The sequence below is a fragment of the Triplophysa dalaica genome, chromosome 22 (genome assembly GCF_015846415.1).
Source record: "Triplophysa dalaica isolate WHDGS20190420 chromosome 22, ASM1584641v1, whole genome shotgun sequence".
NCBI lineage: Eukaryota > Metazoa > Chordata > Actinopteri > Cypriniformes > Nemacheilidae > Triplophysa > Triplophysa dalaica.
In genome coordinates, this window is record NC_079563.1 from 14,947,022 (window position 1) to 14,969,809 (window position 22,788).

Sequence of the window (22,788 nt, forward strand, 5' to 3'; positions counted from 1 at the left end):
CAACCTTTTTTTATGAAATATATAAAATTATTTTAAATGAAATAATAATGCCTTTTTGATATTCTTGGCTTATTTACCTTTCATTTATTTAGGATTCACGTGTCCTTTATATTGACAATTTAATGTTCTTTAAAAGGTCTCCACTTACCATTACGATGTCTCATTGTTTTACAGAAGGCCCGTGTTTGGTGCACACCATCACAGGAGATTTACTGCGGGCCCTCGAGGGCCCCGAGAACTGTCTCCGGCCTCGTCTGATCTCTGTGTCCAGCGAGGGCCACTGTATCATCAACTATGAAAGAGGGCAATTCTGTAACTTCAGCATTAATGGAAAACTTCTGGCGCAGATGGAAATCAATGACTCCACACGTGTAAGAGCCGCACACAACAATACTCATCGATTTAATAATACACATTCCCTATATTTATCCATCTTTTGCCATCTGGCTGCAGGCCATCCTGTTGAGCAGTGACGGGCAGAATCTGGTAACAGGAGGTGACAACGGCGTTGTTGAAGTGTGGCAGGCCTGTGACTTCAAGCAGCTTTATATTTACCCCGGCTGTGATGCGGGCATCAGGGCTATGGACCTGTCCCATGACCAGAGGTGAGCCCACGTTAGAGCCAATGATGATTGGAGTAATGGTTTTGTGTAATTTATCCATTATCATTCTCGGTTTTTCTATATTTGCAGGACTTTGATCACTGGAATGGCATCAGGCAGCATTGTGGCGTTTAACATTGATTTCAATCGATGGCACTACGAACACCAAAACAGATATTGAGAAAGAACACAGAGAACAAAACAGAGATAGATGAAAAGAGGGATGTTGTTTAGGGCCACAGGCGAAGCAATGAGGAGGGTTGGAGGTCAGGTCCTGCTAGACAGTTGGTGTCCCTCTAAGTTCAGGGTGAAACTAAACCCTGATAAAAATAAGACATATCTAACCTAACCATAGATCTTTAGGGTTGTCTTTCACTCCCCACTTACTTTGAGATGCCTAAATCACTTTCGTCTGCGAACACCATCGTACGCAATGAAGTCGGAAGCTGGACCGCATGGAGTGCGATTCCAAACAGAAGACACTAGGAGATAAACCGCCAACAAACCGGGTTTTTGGGGAGGGGAGGGCAAGGGAGGGGGATTCTGGGATGGGATTAAGTCACAGCCGTGAACTTAATCTTTGTAAATACAAACTGCTGCTTCGCAGTTCTTCACTACAATGGGGAACTCATACCTCCCACTAAATTACAGAAGATCTCATCACCTTTAATTTATTAATGACTTGCTGTAAGATATTGTGTAGTTGCAATGACATGATGATTCGGATGAGGATTGTAGACGAAGGCCTGCAGATTCACAGGGAGGATGTCACCTACAGACAGGAAACAGGCTTCTATTTCCTCTTTGTATATTTGGAATTGTTTTGTCATATATGTAAATATCGTGATGGTTAGGAAAGCCAGGCATGTAAGCAGGCCATTAAAAAGAATAAAGAGGTGAAAAAAGCAACAAAAAAAGAACCCTCCCTCACTCACACGTTTGATTATTTATGAGGCAAAAAATATTAATGTTGACGTTTTTGTATCGGACACTTTGCACCAGTAACATCCCATTATTTATCAATGTGTAAGGATTTTCTTTTGGCCTCCTATCACATTTTAGACCCATTCTTCCATTGTATAATTTGTGCATTGATGTTTGTTGTATTTAAATGATTAATATTATAATCATATGTGATGATTACGTTGTACAACCACAGCCACAGTAAGCAATATCTTTGTAGCCAAGAGTGACTGCATAAACTTGGTTTATTATGTGAAAGAGAACTCCAGAGTGAATATACACACATCGACTGAGACTGGTTTTCAATCCCCTCTTCGAACGAAAAAGGATATTTTTCAAACTTCAACGCTATGAAACTAAAATATAGTTGTTTTCCTGCAAAGGTGTGATTATTAGTCTGAAAGCTAAGTTCAGAGATTTAAAACGTGAATAAATTATGCAAATAATTTGTTGATTTGCCTTGTCATTGGCTATGGGTGTGAATATATACGAGACAGCGGCGCATACATAGGGTGCAGGTGTGTCTCCTTGCAAGGTGAGTGGTCACTGGTGTATATTTGATTTGTACATTTGCTATATATTTTTGTTCTTTTTTTGCAAGGTGTACCTGGTTGCATATAGTTTTAATTTATTTTTATGTTTCTGCATTGTTTGTGGAGAGGAGAGGAACAGTTTACTGGCAGGAGGCAAATAAAGGATGATTTATTTAGATTGAAATGCAATTTTTGAGTTCAGTCCCCACCTGCCGTTTCATGCATCTGCTGCAACTTGAATAAGCCAGAATCTTACAGGTGTCTCTTAAAATGTTTAAATATCAATTCATGCCAATATATAGATCAATAACTGTAAAATAAAATTGTTTCCTTTTTGTCGTATTTACAATAAAAGAAATCAAAATATCTTTGGGGTTCTTGATTTTGTACGTGCTTGAGCTAAAACGTCGCCTTTTGACTTATAAGGATATATTCTGAGAAGTATTCCGTTTGGCTTTGTAAAAAATATCGAGAAAAGTCCCAAAAATGTAGACGACATAAACAAAAACAAAAAACATAATGTAAATTAGTGGTCACACATGTGAATAACTCAGTTTTGACAACATTTTCAGATCAAACCTTATATTTCCAAGGCGATGAACATCTTTTTTTAACATTGTGTTGTTACACGGTTTTGGTGGGTTTTTATTTTAAAAATATGGGGAGAAATTAAAAATGAAATTATGAAAATACATATAGTTAATTTGCAAAAACGGATCATTTTATTTTGTGATTGTAAAAATATAATGTTTTTTTGTGCATTTCAAGTAATAATGTTTAATAATAACAAACAAATACAAACTTACCTGTATTTAAAAGGAGTTATCTGTTTTTAGCAAATAAACTCTCTCTCGAGCAGTAAGCATCAGTAAAGACAAAGTCAGGTTGTAATATGTTTTTTAATAGACTAATGTTTTAAATTATAATATAAGCGCCGCTTTGTATTCCATGCACTAATGAGAGAATACAATGACACAGTTAGCAGGGTTATGAGGTATTAGAACACTTCTGACTACCAAAAGCACTCTATTTCGACTTCCTATGACTAATACCAAATCTCCTGCAACGTTTGCCGATTGCTTTACATACAGTAAAATTGAATTATTGTTCATACTATTGGCCGTTAAATCCAAGTTGGCATTTGTCTTTCCGAGAGCTGACCCTGTTTTAAGGAATGTTGCTTGTCTTTCCCACAATGCACTTGTGCTTATGTTCAGTATGCTTAAAAAATGTAAAATGATTAAATGTATGACTGTAACATTGTCTAGTTAAGATAAAGAAATATATTGTCAATATCAAAATAATTGAAATTATATTATTTACACAGATTACAAAAAAGGTCCCCATCTCATGTATGAACAAGTTCAGTGTGTCCAGTACTGTGACTACAAAGGGAAGAAAATGCAGATATTGTTTAGCCCAAAAGGGCTGGGAGCATTTCCAAATGTTTTCTCAGTCTGTTCAGAAATGTTTTCCGGATCAATGGTTTGAACAAGCTTTGAAACAGAAATTTGCATCAGCTACTGATAAGTAAAAACTCTGTTTAAAACGTTTTACCATGTTTAAAGGAATTCCAAAGAATTCCATAGATTTCCTCAAAATCAGTGTAAAAATGCTGATTTTGAAAATGTTTGCTGATTGTTATACTGGCCTTTTGACTCTCACATTGCATTTTCCTTCTGGAACCTACAAACAATACTGGACCCAGAAAAACATCATATTTCTGAAGTGCCTCAACCGAAAAGAGGATAACTTCAATAAAAAAACAAAATGTTTACATCATGTATAAATAAATGGAAAAGTTATTCCAATGACCATAAGTAAACAGAAAAGAACCCCCCTTTCCTGACATAGTCATTTTTCCCTTTGTGCACCTCTGTGTGATCGGGATTACAAAATGTTCATCAGTCCACAAGGCCGCGTTCCGAATCCTCATTAAACATTCTCCTATTAATGCTCTTTCCAGTTGCTCCCTTCTCCTAAAGTGCTAGAATGGAGAGAAGAGGGAGCGAACGGTCTCCGTGGAGCAGGCGGAAAAGTCTTCAGACTCGGGCGTGGTGTTGTTGGTGGAGAGACATGGATAGGGTGTGGGGGCTGGAAGCCCGGCGGGTGGCCGGGCAAGGTCGAGGTACAGACGGGGTGTAAAGGCTGGGATGTGGAGGCTACAGGTTGGCTGGGTGGTCTGGGGAGCTGCGCTCACATTCTGGTGGCGTCCTCGTCGGAGAATCTGCCTCTCCTTATCAAGAGCGGTGGTCTGAAAGTAGGATTGAAGAAATTTAGTCACTCGTTATAGAAACAGGAACCATAAATAACAATTCCAGTGGTTCTTAACTGGTTTTGCGTGAGGACTTCATACATTGGACATCAAGTGGCAACTTAGGGAAAAATGTCCACAAGAAATACAGTATAGAAAGTGTTTTTTTACTTTCAAAAGCTTATATACTGTAGTTTGCAATCCATGCCTATACACGGTTGCACAATTATTCCATATAGATGCAAATGTACTATTTTTGTTTAAAGATTTCTGTTAATCAAAAGTCCTATTAGAAAATAACTAGTAAATGCGAACCAGTTGAGAAGCATTGACCGATGCATTCTTTTTTATTAATATTAGTATATTCATATTTTTAAATACTTGTATTTAAAAATACATTCATAATATCTTTTGACGAATTTGAGCATGCACAATATTTCATTGAATTGATCAAGAAAATGAGATCCAAATGAAAACAAGCGAGCTTCTACAGAAAATTATACACCGAGGACAAAAGCAGCTGCTTTTTCTAGGTCATGAGAAGCTGATGGGAAGCATAACAGGAAGTGACATCACAGCAAGGACACAAACCGCGCACACACAAGGAGCATCAAGCAAACCAAATGCAAATCCACAATGTGAATTTCAGTGAGGCTGAGTTAAGTAACACACATTTCCACACAAACTGAAGCATTCACATACAAAAAAAGCATAAATGACTGTGGCAAGACCACAGCAGCCAACTTGGGTAACAGCATGACCTGGTTTCATGCCACATTACCTTATCCAGAACATGCCCGGGTTCTGATAGAAATCCAACGACCCTGATCTCTGCATGGAAAAGTCATGGTCGAGCTATGCGAGTAAAAGACAATACAGCTCAGTGGATAACACTCCAAGTTTAAATTGTTTTACACCATCTCCTACAGTAATTTACAACAAAGTAACCCTTTGATGTTGCTTTATAGAATATAAATATTCTCTGCATTCTGACAAAGCGGGATAGGTTCATTCTGGCATCTAAGATCCTCATCCGATCAAACTAAAATGAAACTGTAAATGTTGACATTGAATCTGTCTTGAGGCCTGAGAGCAGTGTCTGATCTTACCGTCATGACGGTTACTCCAGAAGTGTTGTTGCCGGGTTTAGGGCCCATGTTAAAGTGCTTCTTGATCTTTCCTGCCACCGACAGCTGATGCTCATTTTCTGACAAACCATCATTCTGAAATGAAGTTCACAAATATACGTTCAGTGAAAGGGAAAATGTTAACAAACCTAGATAACTATTTATCATAATTAATTATCAAAAAAGATAAATTAATCTTTGTCTTTTATACGCACACTAGAACAGATTAGGATGATATGATGAAATCAGAAATACTTACAGTTACCCATGGATGTTCCAGCACCTGCAGCGCTGTGTATCTCTGATCTACTTCCACCTGCAGCATGGACACGATGAGCTCCTGGAATGAAAAACCATAATGCTGAATATAGTCACGTATAAGATATTTGACCTTAAACTAGTAAACTGGATGACCACATAAAAAGAGCTTAAAAACTTGTTTGCATATGGTTGTATGTTAAAAATAAAATGTGTATGAATACAATAGGGTATAATAAAGTATGCATAATAATTTAGCATGATATATTTGTACATTTATGATTACTTTAGTAAACAGTGAGGTCATACATTTTTTATATTTTTAATGCGTTTCAAGAATTTTTTCACATACTTTAGCTGTATCCGATACATTGTCCCAATATGGAGGAGGAAATTCTAACTGGCCCAGCAGAATCTGGTCAAACAGAGCCTCCTGATCATCTGTGCTCCTGAAATACACAGTGCAAATTCACATAAGCATCAATAGGGGGCGCTGGATTCATTTTGATTAGAGACTTTTATATAGACAAATATAAACTACAAATAACCACAGAGTGGCGCAATTACATCTTACATAACCCAGTAGCTGTGTTACAGCGCTTATTACATCATACAGTCTGAGCTACATATTCATATGTAATGTGGTTAAGAATAAATGAACTGTGCTTCCTACAAGTACATTATTGTTCTGTTGAACACATTCACAGATTTCCTTCACAGGCTGAAAGAAGTCTAGACGAGGCAACTTTTTGTATGCTTAACTTCATTCAGAGGATTAAAAACTCAATGAAATTGCTCATTTTTGCGAAATGCTGAACGTACCCACGAAATGGAGGAAAACCACAGAGGAGAATATATGTGATGACTCCAGCAGCCCAGATGTCTACCTTAAGGCCATACCTACAGTACAGCAAACAAACAGTTTAACTCCAAATAATCATAATTAACATTCATATTAATTATAACATTACTACAACATCACATAAACCTATTACTTGTAATGTGAAATTCACATTCCATATAATGTGTCCAAACGTGTTAAAATATTCACCCGGTCTCTGCAATAATCTCTGGTGCTACATATGTGGGTGTTCCACAGAGGGTATACAAGGGCCCCTCTACCCCGGTGGCCAAGCCAAAGTCTCCGAGCTTCAAAGATTTACTTCCATCTTGATGTTCATACACCTGTAAATCAAAAATGTATATTAGATCATGGTCCAATGAAATACATTCAAATTCACACTTCTCCCGTGGTAAGCATATGTGTAGATTGGTGTTAACCTTTTGCTTCAAATAAAAACTATTTACACACTTAATGTCTTGCACTAAATTCCAGATTTTTTCCAGATTAGATTTCTCCCAACCTGAACCATCCGTCTGGCTGTGTTTGTGTGCGGTTATATAACAGCCTTGTTCTGCTCGACAAGTTACCGGTGCCCTTGAGATGTAGTGTATGCTTCCAGTCACAAATGATTATCTTTAACACACAGAGAGTGAGGGAGCACGTCTGTAAGCCAGCACACCACTCTCTGGTTCATTGGTTGCTGGAGTGCGTCGCGGTAGCGCAAACTTGACTTAACCAAGATGGGATGAGACTGCCATGTCCCACTCTGGGTCGGCCACACATTTTTAATCGTAAGCAACTGCCCTATCTTTCATTTGACATTGACTTTAATTCATTTGGCAGATTATTTTATTCAAAGTGCACTTAATCAATGCATTTTTATCAATATACTATATGTGTCCATTGGAAATGAAATCCATGACATTTGCATATGTAGCTCAACTATTTTTTAATCACTTATTTAAGCTCTTCCAAATTTAGTCAATACAAGGTATTTTCTATCCAAAGAAATGTCAGTCGATTGAAAAGAAAACATTCAAACAGTGCAAATGGATGCAAGAAAATATCTCATCTGAATGGCCATCAATAGAAAAAGGGGCAGAGAATGAGCCATACACCATTGATTCATAAGAATGTCTTGTACAAGGTTCATTCGAGAACAGAACAGTCTGTGAACCGTCAATGGGTGAGTCACATCGCACATCCGCTGTACAAGTGATATCACATGTATACTCAGTCAGCCAGTAGGAGTCTGGTCTAGACTCAGGCAAAAAGCTTCAAGCAATCATCTCTCTTTCTCCAAACACACACTCAGCCCACAAAACCTATGAGTTTCATCTTGTCCTCTTCCCCTACAAATACACACATACTGTAGAAACACACGTGTGAGCGCCTGCTGTTAAGTCAAATAGCACCACTGGTGACAAATGTGATAAACTGTCGCTCATGTAATTGTGACATGTGTTAGATGATTGCATTGGATCATTTCTCAGTATGTCATTCCTAGAAGTACATTTCGGTGTGAAATATGGAGACAGGAAGGAAGGAAGTATAAGCCATGATGCAAAATGATGCCATGATACAAAAAAACATGTTGAGATCTTACCAAGAGGTTCTCTGGCTTGATGTCTCTATGGACGATGTTAAGGCTGTGTAAATACTTGATAGCGTTGGCAAGGTTGTACAACATGCCACTGGCGTCTCGCTCAGTGTATCTGTTGGCGGAAGTGATGGCATCAAAAAGATCTCCTCCCTGTGGACCAACAAGAGTCATCAATAAAGATCAAGTAGCACCCATGAAGACACGTGTAAATTTGTACGTCAATCATTGTGAGTGATGCTTCGCTGTGTAAACCATTTCCCCCCATTAATCTCATATAAATATCATTTTAGAATGTGTGATTACTTAGCAGACAGAATACATGTTGTTTTATTGTTAAATTCACATTGTTTATGTCTGTAGCACTAGTTCAAGAAATCATAGTTTAATGCTCAAGTCAGGGGCTTTAAATACCAAGTTTAAAGGATGGCACAGCTCAGTGTCCAAAGCATTCCCACATAGGCAGTGGGGAATCACTATCACCCTCACAAGAATTTTCTCGAGGTCAGTTGTTAGTATGTAGCGAGAGGGAGTTCATGATGGCCTGGTTTGCTGGCTGAAGTCGGAACCCCCTCAAAGAGTCGAGTAAGTGGAGCAGATGTTTAAAATAACACTCAGTTCGACCAAGCCAGCACAGCTGAACATGGACATAACATGGAACAACCAAGTGCTAAAATTCATAAAAATCTTTGTGCTGTCACCCAAAGATATAGAAAACTGGAGACTGATTCCTCTATTAAGAGTGTATTACGTGCCTCAAAGGTAAACACAGAAAGCTGATATCTATGTGGAATGTTATGTTGTTTTTTTCTATAATGGAACATATCAAACATGCTAGCTTTGGTGCACACCTTAACAAGCTCCATGACCAGATAGAGTTCACTGTAGGTATCCATTTCCTCAATCAACAGAACGATGTTGGGATGTTTCACTCGTCTCAGATGGCCACCTCATTTAGAATCATATGTTCCTGTGAGGGGAATAATTAAAACAAAAACACATTTAAGTGTTTTCATTTGATCAAAACTCATATCATATCTTACACACATGTTGTATCTGGAAGTTTAGGTAAAACCCTAATGAAGAAGTCAGCTTTTTATCCACAATGTTGTAACGCATCCCTCACCTTTCCTCTACATTTGCCCTTGTTGATGATCTTCAGAGCATACGCTCTGCCAGTGGAGTGTTCCACACACTCATGGACCACTGCAAAGTTCCCATCCCCGATCATTCGGCCAACTTTGTAACGATCTGAAATTGAACTCGGAACATTGGGTGTCTCCGTCTCCTCCACCGGCTCAGCTGCAAGGAGATATTTACAATTGTGTTTTATTTGTGTGAGAAGATTCTCTATAGCCCAAAGAAAAATATGCCATAATACACCACAACTTTTAAAAAAGCCTTCAAGAGTATATGGTTCACACCGTGGATTTTTTAAATGAATGCGTTACATTTGGCTGTGTACACTAAAGTGGGAATTAATGGTGGTTTAATGAATTTGTGCCTTCAGTGCCTTCAGCTGCAGTGTTTCTTTTTAACCTGTACTTCACATTTTGGAGATGAAAAGCTACTAGCTGTATTGTATAAAATGTATTTGGTGCACTGGCAAAAATAATTATACCAGAACAAACTGTTTTAATGCATGTAAGTGGTTTTGGTGTGATTTTCAGAGACCGTACAACATTTGGCTGGTTTAAGCACTTTCTATTCAGCTGGTTGAGAAACCTTTGTCTATAAATCAGCTGAAATGTGAGAGCTTGACATCTTACCATCACTGACAGGTCCTTCCTCCTCATCCATGCTGCAGACTTTGGTAGATGCCAGTGAGAGAGAGGAACCACTTTGCTGAGATCCCTGTGAGAAAATGAAGGGTTTTAAAACCTAAATCCAACTACCTGTCAGTACATGGCCCATGTGGTAACAAAAACTTACTTTAGAGACCACACATCCACCTGAGAAAAACACAAAAACCTCTTCAGGATAGTCCATCTTTCTACCCATCTATGATAGCCTCAGCTGCCCCGTACGCTTTTCCTTTGAACGGCTCACTTGGGACCCAATTCATTCTCATTTTTAAACACAGCAGTGTATTAAAACAAAGCCAGTTAGCACATCGGTGTTTCTTTGCTGGTTGCCATAGCAGCTGCATCAGCGAGCAGAGTCACTGGTTGGCTGTAAATTGGTTTTCTCTCCCGGCTGCCTGCAGTCAGGGTGCAGGGACCCTTTCAGGTCCATGCGGAGAGTAATTGGAAAGATGTCTCGCAGTGCTCCGCGCTCTCCCTACTGCTGGGAGAACTCAATGGATTTGATTGGACGGTGGCGGCGTACACGAGTGGCCCGGTCACACCTCCGAGGGACCACTGCAGTGAGTGATGCCGCTAATAGCTAAAACGAAATGTAAATCTACTAAGACAAAGCATCGCATGGGTCGGAGGGGTCTGCACTCCTACATGCGTGGCTCTGATAATGTCAGTATAAGTGAGATGAGAAAGCTGGTGCTGTTTAAGTGTAATGAGAAACTGTGAAGAACGAGTGTTTGCCGTTGTGTGTGTGTTTCCGCATCCTTTTCTGTTTCATTCAGATCACAGTTTGTCCTGCCGGTATTAAAACTCTTGTTACCATGGAAACTGTTGGAGAGTGTGCGGCACTAATTATATTTTCCCTCTCCGAGACAGGAAGCAGCCAGACACACAAGGCCATATAAGGAGGCTTCCTGTTTCCTGGCTGAAAGCTAGGTCATATCACTTGTCCATTAGGCTGGATTTCTCAGGACCAACAGCAAACACAGTTTGCTCATTTCAACACCACAGGAAAAACAAAAGATGATGTGACCATGAAATTAACCACGGCGTCTGTTTTCTGTTGTCAGTTTTCCCCTATTTAAGATATATGTACGTGTTTTGGTAGATTCATTTATCCAGTGCATTCAAGCTATACTTTTGATCAGTATGTGTGTCGTCTGGGAAACAAACACACAATTTTTGTGCAAATCAAGTTGTTCAACAGGAACAATGCAAACTGTATCAGGTGATTAATACACATTTGCACAATAGTCTGGATCTGTGCAATTTCAAAGCTAATAATGGTGGTCAACATCGATGATATTTTACCCTTGATTGTCACACTAACAGCCTATTAAACCATTCTCAATAAATGAAACAATTACCAGGATCAATGCCACTGTCAACAATTTCATTTGTTGTGTGGTTGAATTCTTGCTCAGTAATTACTAAATGACTTTAATGACTTGATGCCATGGGAAATTCAATCAAACAACCTGAAAGAACATTGCTTTTAGCATCTTAGCTTGCTTAAGGACAGAAACTGCCTCCCTGCTATTTTTTTTACTTTTGCTTGAATCTCTGATTTCGGGAAACAGCTGCGAAGAAGGTAAACCTCTTAACTGCAACTTCATTAGAACCGAAGAGTGAAAATGATTTGGAGACTTGAGGAGTCACTTGAGGACACTTGGTAATTACACCTGAAATCTAACTCTGTGACCAATCGCATTCATTTGTTTTTCGAACGCATGGGATTGCGTTGAACACGCATAAATCAAATCAGCGTTGTTTGTTCTGGCTTCTGCAATCTCTGAGAAAAATAACATTTAATTCTAAAGACGACAAGCCAAAGCAAATATCCCAAATAAACAGAAGAGGACACAAATGCTTTGTAAAAGAAGAAGTGCAAACACCCAAACAAGCTTATTTTTAAGATAAAGAGACTTAACGTTTAATGTATTCAGAATCGTCAATCATACATGATGAAATGGTTTCAAGACATGGTTTGAATTGAAAAACTCTAGGAAAACAAAGGTAAAACAAAATTACATGAATTCCTCTCTTTCTAAAGAAAATGTGCTTATATTATGATACAAAAGTAATAAAAACACGGTGACACAATGGATTGAAGGTGAAGAAAGACCAGACAAAATAATTGAACAGAATGAAAACAAAGTGATGAAAACACAAAATACTGAAAAATCAATGTAACACTGAAATGGATTGAAACGGTACAGCAAGAAAGAGAGAGAGTGAGCAGGCTCCTTTTTCATGGTATGAGCCAAAATGCTTTTTTGAGTTACTCTGAAGCGAGCGCTTCATTTTCCAGTTTTTAAAGGAACAATACAATCAAAACAGTTCTGTCATGATTTACATAACCTTGCCATGTTTGACCACAATTTGAATCACAATTATGCGTCATATTAATGCATTTTGAGTGTGATGCTGCCATAAGAAACACCACTTACAGTGAGAAAATGAGGACACAATGTTCATTTATGAGTGAACTTTACCTTTAGGAACATTGATGAATGATAAATGAGATTATGATTTTGCTTGTGATGCCGACAAACAAAGAGAAACAAATAGCATAGACATCTATTAGTGTAGACTTATAACAAAAAACAAACCAACTTCCTTTAATACATTCAAACCCAATGACATCATAATTGGAAAACGCTAATAAATATATATTTAAAACAATGTTAATGGAATGAATGGCAACACACGTTCACACATACAAAACCAAATTACATTTACAAGGCTCAAATCAAAATATGAAGAGCATGCAACCCAATAGACAGTCTGAAAGACATCATTTGATTGAAGTAAAGTTTTTTTTCTGAACAAAAATAGACATGATGATGTTGAGAATGATGGCCTTTACTTTTCATTTTTACACAGCATGCAAAAAACCTGTCCTGCCTACCTAACCAAGTTAAAATACAAGGGGAGAAAAATATCACAAGTATATAAATCATTTGCCAAAAATGAAATTTGTGACTCTAATAAACTTGTTTAGCCAGATGAACATGGATTACAATGTGTTGTGATTAATTATTTTTTTATGAAATGTGGTGGCTGTCGGTTTAAATCTGATTTTGTTAGCATAGCATAAATGTGTATGTGTCCCATATTCTTCCTCGGGGGAATAGAGGGGTTATGGGACGAAAACGTGATGAAAGAGGGGATATGCCTGAGGACACAGAGGCTACAAACACGTAGAGCCTCCACTCTTATGTAGCTCATTTCTATAAGTGGGTCATACATTGACCATGCATGCAATTCACAGCTTGGGCGATTTTCAGTTTAGATATATAGAATATTCATATTCAGCACACCTATTCAGATATTCAGTACAACTATTGCATCTTAGCATGCACCGCACTAACTCCAACTAATTGACTAAGCAACTCGCAAAGCCCCATTTTCGAGAATTCATAAGCTAGATAAGGAAGAGCCTGCATCATTCTGATATTTTGCATTTGTATTTATGTAAATGTTTCTTCGTTCCCCTTCATTCACATGATTTTCAAAGCCTGACCCACTTATGCAGGAAATGGTTGCAAAGACGTTGAGTCCAATAAATCATCTCTGCTTTGGGCAGATCTGACTGTCCCAAATTCACATTCTGCAACAGTGATGAGCTGAGAGCAAAGCCATCTGACAGAATCAAGCCGCAGAGAGATCATCCAACATGAAGCACTCAGGCAGCTGTGCGAGATAAATGAAAAGTACGAAGAGAGTTTTTTCTAGTGGGTGTAGAGTGAACACAAAGAGCGGATCGCTGCTGTCTCTCGACGACTACGCCGGTCAAAACGGATATTGGAGTTAAAAGTCAGCCTTTTCCACGAGAGAAAGTTTAAAGCAATTTAACAACTTCATACGCAGCCAAGAACAATTTAGAACATTCAAAAATGTAACAGACTAACATGAGAAAACACGATGATGTATTTTAACTGTAACCCAGTTGTTTCCCAATGAGAACACACCATTTGATCCTATGAGGTCAAAGTAAATCTCCAGTTTACTAGTGGCTAACCACATTCTGACTAATCTATACTAGATCAATATTAGTATGTGATCACTAAAAAAACATTAGCTGTCTATAGCTGGTTCGAAAGTGTTTCAAAGTCAAACCAAGCATTTGGAATGAAACAACATAAGGGTTGTGTCTTCATAAAACTGGAGAGAAACTCTGAATTTGGATGGAGAAGCTATACAGCAATAAAGAGGATTTGAGACACTTTGATCTGGTCGCAAACACCCCACCAACTCGCAAAATGGCGTCTTCAACCAAATATACCTTGTTTCTTAAGAAAACATCAATTAATGACAGACTTCTGATGAGTTGCATGCTCCTTCAACAATGTGTATTATGTGTTCTCTTCTCAAAAGTCTCAATAACTGCCGCATACAAACTAAACAGTTGTCAGAGCACTTCTGAGTTCTCGGTATAGTTCAGTGCATGTAGAGTTTGATTATTTATGGAAGCAACAACTGCGTTACACAACCGCACTCACTCCTGAAAAATTTTGGTAGTGACAGACTCTATTCCAAAGAAGTTGCTTAAAGTTACTCGACCATCGGGTCTCAGGCTAACCCTTTACTGTCCGGAGAAACACACGGTTACTGTGCATAAACAAACCACTGTATATGTTTACTAAAAATTGAACAATTGAACAAATATGTGTGTTTTCTTATTTTACGTCCTTAATCTCAAACACTTTATATTGTTGGCATTCATTCATTTTTTGTTTGTCACTATGTTAGTTATCACGAATTAGTAAGTGAGTCTCTTAATTCACACAGCAAATGATAAACCTTGCAATGTCTTTGTGGCCACTGTTACATCATGATGCTGCTATAAGACAGTAGTCATTTTCCATAAACAATTCAATTGCGCTATCATGCTCAACGCTGATGATGAAACAGGTGAAAGAGTGCATTCAAAGCTCCAATAGTTTTGGCCCAGCACCATTCTCTTTCCCTAAGGATTGTGGAATTAACGTTTAATTAGTGGCTCTTTGTGCCACTTATGGGAAGTTAAGCTGTCCTGTCAATGGTGACCTTGTCCATTTCCTGAGAACATAGGAGGAGCGTGTTATACAGAGCCTGTAACAAGTCCTGCAGTATCGGCCTGCTGACTAAGAGCAGATTGAAACGCTGAACTAATCTCAGTCTAGATAATCGGTTGGGTGAGTTGACACCAGCACAAAGAGTGAGCAGCTGCTAGTGTAAACAGGCTTGGATATCAAAATTCAAAAACATTTTATTAGAGTAATTGTGTGGATGGCGTCTTACCCTACGTTTGTTCTGGTTCCCCGGGCTGGCAGGCGACGGACTGGCCGATTTTGCAGAATGGGGTGTGGACAGCGGACTGCCTGAGGTCCCATTCACTAAAGAGGAAGAGGCAAATAATCAGCGATTGCTTTTTAAAAAGCAAAGTTTGTGAATGAAGCCGAGCAAATGTGCCACAGCAGGATGTCAGCGCTTTTATATTCAAATTGTGAGCATTTCAAAAGCCAGTCAGTGAGTAAGAAGAGAAGAAATCGCCCACACAGCAGCTCCTGCTACCCACACTTACATCCCAAAACAAATTCTCTTCGGATAGATCGCACCACACTGTGACACAAATCCCTCCGTTTCTAGAGACTCGCAAACAGACGCACATCTTCTAAGGCCCATCAGTCACAGTATAACCGCACGACAAGACACTTGGAAGCACCGGATGCAGTGACACCAAGCTCATTCATATTCACATCCAACTGCCATTATTTCCCGAGGAATCATCCCTTGTCAGTTTTAGTCACCCTTATGTGCCACTGTGTTACCAGGACACGAATAATTTGTCAGGAATCTTTTCAAGATGCTTTACAGAGTATAAGTGAAATAGGTCAAGGAACCAAGAAATAAATTAATAAAATACTTTATATTTAAACTTAAACATGCCATTTTTATCATTCGATTATTCTTATTTAATGATTTTCTTTTGTTGGATGATCGTTCAAACACAAACGACTGTGATATTTTTATATAATACACACTTAAGATTCAACATTAAAATGATTATGAAAATATTCATAAAATATAAATACTGAATTATAAATACATTATAAATATTTCAATCATTATATCCGCAACTGGACAACCAGAAAACCAACAGCCTACCTGAAACTCACCGGCGAAAATAAAACAAATCCGCATTACGCTATCCCATCCAAACAGGCTAAACAGCATTAGCAAAATCCTATACGATTAAAGACAACTTCCGACGTATCTGCAGATGGGTATGAAAGTCGCATACCTTCGTATTGCAGCATCTTCAGTTCATACACAGTGCTATTCCAGGCGGCAGTAGGCAGCAGCGCACTCTGAGCGCGGATGCTCCTGATGCGATTCAATGAATGGAATAGCTGAGAGTGGGGAGGAGGAGAGAGCGTGAGACACCGCGCGTTCATTGGCTGGCCGCAGCTTGCGTGCTGTGACGCGGGCTGCTGTACAGTAGTGGGAGGGGCGTCGGCGCTGAGGTAATGGTGGAAACGCGCCGAATTTTCTCACCGACGGACCTTTAATGGCACTCGAACCGCGGCCAGACAAACCAAAACAAGCACAAAAACTAACATGTTTTAATGCGATATCATGATTTGTAAAGTCTAGGGCGTTTTATTTTAATAAAAGGCTGAAAATTAGCCGGGTTGTTTATTGTTTACCCTGGGGGGGACAATAAAGCAATTCTAATGCGTTTATAATGGTTGTAATGGTGTTAATGGTCTGAGGGATGTTATCTGGAGTAAGGCACAAAACACACCATATAAAATAATCTGGTTTTGACTGATGCTCCCCAATGCTATTTGTTAAATTAGCATTTTCTTAAATTATTTAGTTTATTTAGGCTACTGTATTCATTTAATTTCAAAACAGAAAAATTTACCAAATAATATGTCTATGAAGAACACATCAATACAGTTTAATAACTGCTCTATCACTATTTAGATATATAACCAAACTGTACTTTTTCATCTTTCATGATCAATTCTGATTAAACTATACTGATAACTCTGATAACTAAAATAGTATATACAAATAATACAAATATATATTATTTGTACTATCTTACTGTGTTTAAGTTATTGTGACTTTCTGTCGGACCTAAAATTAACCAAGTTAAAGCAAAAGAAAAAATATATAATAATACATATAATAAAGAATATAATATAAATAATCATATTAAAAACAATAGAACCCTGCCCAAAACACAATAGAAAACGGTTAAATAACACAATTAAAAACACAAAAACACAATTAAACGGATTAAATGGTCACAGTGGGAATTGTATTGGTTTAAATGCAAACTATAATGGTGTCTACTGGCATGTGATGGATTGGTAGGATGTTAAATCTTATTGAAACGATGCCCAAAAACCACAACAAGAATGAAATTGTTATGGTTTTGTTATAAAAGCTAATGGGTTATGGTATTTAAATGGAAACAGTTAGAATTTCTGTAATGGTTTCTTTTGAGTTTCTATTGTTTTCTTTCAATAAGGTTTCATCCCACCACCAGAATCCAACACATACTTGTAGAATCATTGCAGTTTGCATTAAAGCCAGTACAAATCCCTTTAAAACCACTAACATATTTAATGGTTTATATTGTATTTTCCATCTGGGAAATTAGCATTGTACTAGGGTTCAGTTTAGGAGCTTCAAAGTTATACCAGAGCTCTGTTTAGTATGCCTTGTAGTGTGCTTCTGAGTATGTGTCAGACTGGGGCAAAGAAGTACACTCATTAGCACCATCTGTGGTGCTTCATTAATTTGATGCGCGTGAAGCTTCACATGTTGACATCACCGCTTTATTTTTGGGGTTGGTTCTCCAACAGTTTCTCAAAGTTCCCTAACAGAAATGGCAACAACAGACCCGAGATGAAAACCCCCTCGAAAAGTCAAAACCATCCTGATTAAAAATGGATGTTTGGAAGTGAACTTTGACAGACAAATACAGCAAAATATGTGTGAAAGAGCTATGTGTGAGTGTACAGGTTCTACAGCTCAAATGTAGCCTATACCTCAATGTCTCCAATACACTTTAAGTAATAAGAACATACTGTTCATAACACAAACCAGAGGCTGAATCTATTTTCTCTCTCCTACCAATATACATAAACACATTCTACATCTACTGCTTCAGCCTTGGAGAACGTTACCGCACCGCAGGAGACTGCCAGGAGAGGCCATATTTTATGTATGGGGATTTGGTTGAGCGGAGCGGATGGTTTTTAACGCAAATATAAATTAAGACACTGGAGAGAGAGATGGGACTTTGTGAGTCTGCTCTTGTGTAACATGTTCAGCTGTGGGAAGATGGATTCAGTGATTTGACCTCTCATCTCGTTCTCTCTCGCTTCTCTCTTTTTTGCACCAGGTGCACTTCAGTTTGCCGCTTCAATATGACCCTCTGTTTATAATTGAAAGCAAGGATATGGTCTGTAAAAGCGGTTCGGTGTCCCCTCATATGCCCCCCATGTCCTGATCTAACACTCCCACTGAAGCTGAGCAGAAGTAAGGCTCATATGTGTAAATATAAATATGATGCAGTGTACAGTTTTATTTCCTTGTACATTTCATGGCATCCCATATAAGGAAATGAACACAGTATTTAATAGGTTTACATACAAATACTCCAGCATTGTCTTATTATATAAACACTAAAGTGTTTATATAGAGAACATTCGGTTCCTTCTCTCAGAGATCAATTTTGAGTGCATCTAAGTACATTCAAGCAAGCAGTTCTGTCTCACAGTGGATATCATTTTAATGAAATTTCTATTTAGGGTGCATCTATGTGATATGCCAGACAGGGTTTCAGAGACAGGAGCGATGCAGAACGGACCAGGAGACAGTGGTACCAGTCACCCCATCAATAAAAACCACCTACAAGGAATTTCAATATTGAATAAAAATATTCATGTGAAATCCGGCATCACAAAAACTATTAGATGCATAGTAAAGAGTGGCATTGACGAAAGTATATTTTGAAAAACATAATTTTCTTTCTAATTAGACAACTTGTGATCTTTTAAAGGTCCAGTGTGTCCTTCTTTAGGGACAAACTGCATACAGAGAGCGTTTTGTAATAGATTATCTCTTTCGGCAAAGAAGCGACGATGTGACAACATCTAAATCCACGGTCACACTTGACTTTAACCTCCATTGACTTCTATTCATACCCATGCGATATTTCGCATTTCGCTGCGTAGCAAATTTCAAGTTTGGTGAACTCTGACCTGCTAATTTGCATCATGTGAGTGCGTGAGACCAATAGAAGATCAAACGTCACAGCGTGACCTCTCGGTACAGAAATGTTTAAAAAGGGGGAATAGGCCCCGCCCATTTTCGTACCACTGTCCGAGTGATCTTCGCATGCTCAAAATCTCACCACGGCTTTAATCCTGCGAGAGCCACCGTGGTGCTTCGAAAGGGCAGGGGGGAGGGATGGAATAAGCTGTTGGTTGCAATTTACAACGTCACCGCTCTCAATTTCATACATTGGACCCATTATAAAATACTAGGCGATATGGTCCAATATATCATGAATGTGCATTAGAAAATAATTGGATCTGATTTTATATTCGTTCCACAAGTTTTTCCTCCAGTTCAGCACATGTAAGAGGATTAATGAGCTACTTCTGACTGGTGAGTTTGTCAGATATGAGCTTGAGGGGCCAGAATTGCAGAGTAGGAATAATAATATGATCTTTGAATTAGACACTGAATGACATCAAATGACAGATTACTCTGTGATGCTCAAATGAAAGATTACACCCTGGATAAACTGTTTGGATAAAAATCCAGCTGACTATAAAGCCAACCTCATGCGTGCAATTCAAAGCAAAGCCCAACATTATTTATTTTGGGGAAATCTATTTTAACTCTTTTCGCTAAGACCCAATGTTGGCCATGGACAGAGATGCATTCAGTCCAAATACACCTCACTATAATGTGACCAGCAGAAATGAAGCGTATCTGTCAGCCCGCACAGCTGTTTATAAATATGACAGCAAGATGCTGTTGTCTGTCCCGCTCTACATTCTTTGTTAAAGCACTTCTTTAAAATGTGTTGTTATTCCCTACACTCGTTCACACCGCTCAAAGTGTGAAAAATCCGTTGGACAACACGGTTGGCTTTTTGTTGTGCCAAAAACAAAAGGCATCTTGTTATTGTATACAAACATCGGCCGCATTTATGCAAAACTCTCCAGCTGAAGAGCATTTATGCGTGCGTATAAAGGTGTGTGGGGCACTCTCCAAAAAAAATCAACATGCTATACTTAGTCTGACAGCACTTACAGGGTTTATTATATAAACAGCATGAGGGCCGTGTGAAGAGACGTACTTCATCAATCGCTGCTCTCACAGCGGCTACACTGGAACCTTCCCTGAAACCACTAATCGGATTAATTCCGAGAAATATTTCACATTTAACCTACACTGTCTGAAAAGTAGGAAAAATTGCTTTATACATTTTTTTTCTGTTGAACAAGAAAGAAGATATTTTGAAGAATGTACAGTAGGAAAGCAAACAGTTCTGGGGCACTTTTGAGTATCATTGTCCTTTTTTATAGTATGGTAGTCATTAATGTCTAAGAACTGTTTGGTTAAAAGCATTCTTCCAGAACAAAGAAATTTATACAGATATGAACTCGAGTGTGTGTAAATGAAGACACATTTTTTGTTTGAACTGTCCCTTTAACATATCTGTCCACTGGTTTGGTGCTGAGAAAGTACAGACGCCTCCACCGTGGTGTGTATACATGCCCACACCAGCGTGGGTTTCATGGTGTGCTTTATCTGAGGATCGACTTAAACCTACAAAACTAAAAGGTTATACAGTATTAATATAGAGGTTTTCAACCTTTACATATCCAAAGACCTCCACATCAACCTCCTCAAAATTACAGTTCTTGGAAACAATTAATAATAAAAAACGTTTAAAGAGTACATTACACACTGCATGAAATTTTCTTGATTTCATGTTATGTTGCGGTGTTAATGCTGCCAATTTGTAAATCTGAACAACGAAGTTATTGGCTTGGAAAAAAGGAAGTCGACTCTGAATTATGCAAACGAGTCTAGTCCGATTCGCAAAATGCAGCGGATTTACGTCAGTACATATAGTCCCTGCAAAAGTTTTGCTAGGAATACACGCGAAAACTTCACTCTTCTCCACCAAACACTGTTGTTCGTGAGCCATAGACCAATCACAGCAGACAAGACTATCTGACCAATCACATCCGACTAGGTTAGCGGAAAGGAGGGGATTAGACAGATAAATCACAGAACGAATAATTTGAGAGTCAGTCAAGAAGTAAAGTTAGAATAACTGCCTAATCTTACAAAATAATAGTGTTTTTACACCTTCTATATACATAAATTTGTTACATAAACCAAAGTAGGACCTTAAAGCGGCCGTGCAACGCAGTTTCATGAATTCTGACTTCTTTACAATGTTAAACTTGCTGTCTTCTCATGCTTGACATGGTCAACTTGTCAAAAAACAAGTTGGCCGTATTACATAGTATTTCTGTGCTCGATACACTCCTCCAGCGATCGTACAGGTTTCGGAAAATGTTTTTTCGAACATATAAAACTGTATTGTAACAACTTTTTTTTAGTCCCTTATTGGATAATTCTCCCGGAAAAGCATGCGGCAGGGCCAAACGTCACAGCACAGAAATCATTTTTACTTGAAAGCAGTAAAGACAGAGAGCATACATTCGCGAAGTTCAGGTGTTTGTTTGTTCTCTGCATTTGGGTGATGAATGTTATATAAACTGTGGATATAACGCTGGATTTGGAAATCGTTTGAAACTGATATATGGAGCCGTCCCAGCGCTAAAAGATGCCGGACATGAACCGCATGCGGTGAGTGAAACTGATGTCTGTGTTTTGTTGACAATTGGTGCGCACGTGCTTTGGTTCGGTCTACCCCCCCCCCGCACACGCCTCCTGTTTTCGCAAACGATCGTAAAGCTGTATCTATCTTTTATAAATGTGATCAAACTAAATACTCTTCGAAGATATGAAGTACTCTATATGTACTCAAGATTAAAATGAGATTGGCAGAAACCCTGTGTGTTACCCCTGCTTTTAAAATCCCTAGTTATGTACTTTGTTTTTGTAAAAATACAAATTCTGTCATCATTTATTCACATTCATGTTGTTCACAACCTGACCACTTTTTCTCAGTGACACAAAAGAGAAATGTCTCGGTGGTTTTGCATCCATACCAAAGTCAATAGTATCTAATGTTGTTTGGTTGCCAACATTTTTCAAAATATCTTCTTCTGTGTTCTGCAGAAAAAGGAAAGTCATACAGGTTTGAAATGACATGAGGAGGAGTGAATATTGAAAAATTTAACTTTTGTGTATTGCCAAAAACAGTAACTGTTTTCTAATAGGTTTTCCAAAAACTCTTTGTTTAATATCATAAATTCGAAAATTCAGACTTCTTTTGAAAGCCCTGGCGACAAAACATATTTCTGCAGAGTGTCTTGTATTGTCCCCTAAAGCTTTATTTTGAAACCATTATCTATTTCAAAGCCACACAGTGTGATGCAACTTTGCATAAACACAAAAGTACATCATCAGCTACTGCAGTGAATCTTTACCAACACCGGCACATTCCGCCTCACCCCAGGACTTCTCATAAGATTAACTGTCTGCATAGTGAAAACGGCTGACTGGCAACACTGAGCATGTGAAGTGAAACCGATTCCACACTTTTATACATCCCGTCTGTAGATGTTTGCTTAGAAAGAGC

General features: G+C 38.4%; 2 protein-coding genes across 18 annotated transcripts in view; one reads left to right on the forward strand and one right to left on the reverse strand.

The window, feature by feature from the left end:
• The window catches only part of nbeaa (neurobeachin a), a 96,889-nt gene extending 94,424 nt beyond the window's left edge, over positions 1–2,465 (forward strand). For all 17 annotated transcript variants that reach the window (XM_056736142.1, XM_056736128.1, XM_056736129.1 and 14 more), the window contains 3 exons: positions 175–371; positions 454–605; positions 693–2,465. In XM_056736142.1, coding sequence (XP_056592120.1) covers positions 175–371; positions 454–605; positions 693–783 — 440 coding nt within the window. In that variant the 3' untranslated portion in view covers positions 784–2,465. The remainder of the gene's footprint in view (positions 1–174; positions 372–453; positions 606–692) is intronic.
• Positions 2,466–2,978: 513 nt separating this feature from the next.
• dclk1a (doublecortin-like kinase 1a) overlaps positions 2,979–22,788 on the reverse strand; it is a 35,811-nt gene continuing 16,001 nt past the window's right edge. Inside the window, 13 exon segments of the mRNA XM_056737051.1 lie at positions 2,979–4,352; positions 5,134–5,207; positions 5,462–5,575; positions 5,739–5,819; positions 6,090–6,186; positions 6,560–6,637; positions 6,789–6,922; positions 8,188–8,334; positions 9,033–9,124; positions 9,127–9,151; positions 9,308–9,483; positions 9,951–10,035; positions 15,267–15,361. Of these exon segments, the coding sequence (XP_056593029.1) occupies positions 4,295–4,352; positions 5,134–5,207; positions 5,462–5,575; positions 5,739–5,819; positions 6,090–6,186; positions 6,560–6,637; positions 6,789–6,922; positions 8,188–8,334; positions 9,033–9,124; positions 9,127–9,151; positions 9,308–9,483; positions 9,951–10,035; positions 15,267–15,361 (1,256 nt within the window). The 3' untranslated portion in view covers positions 2,979–4,294.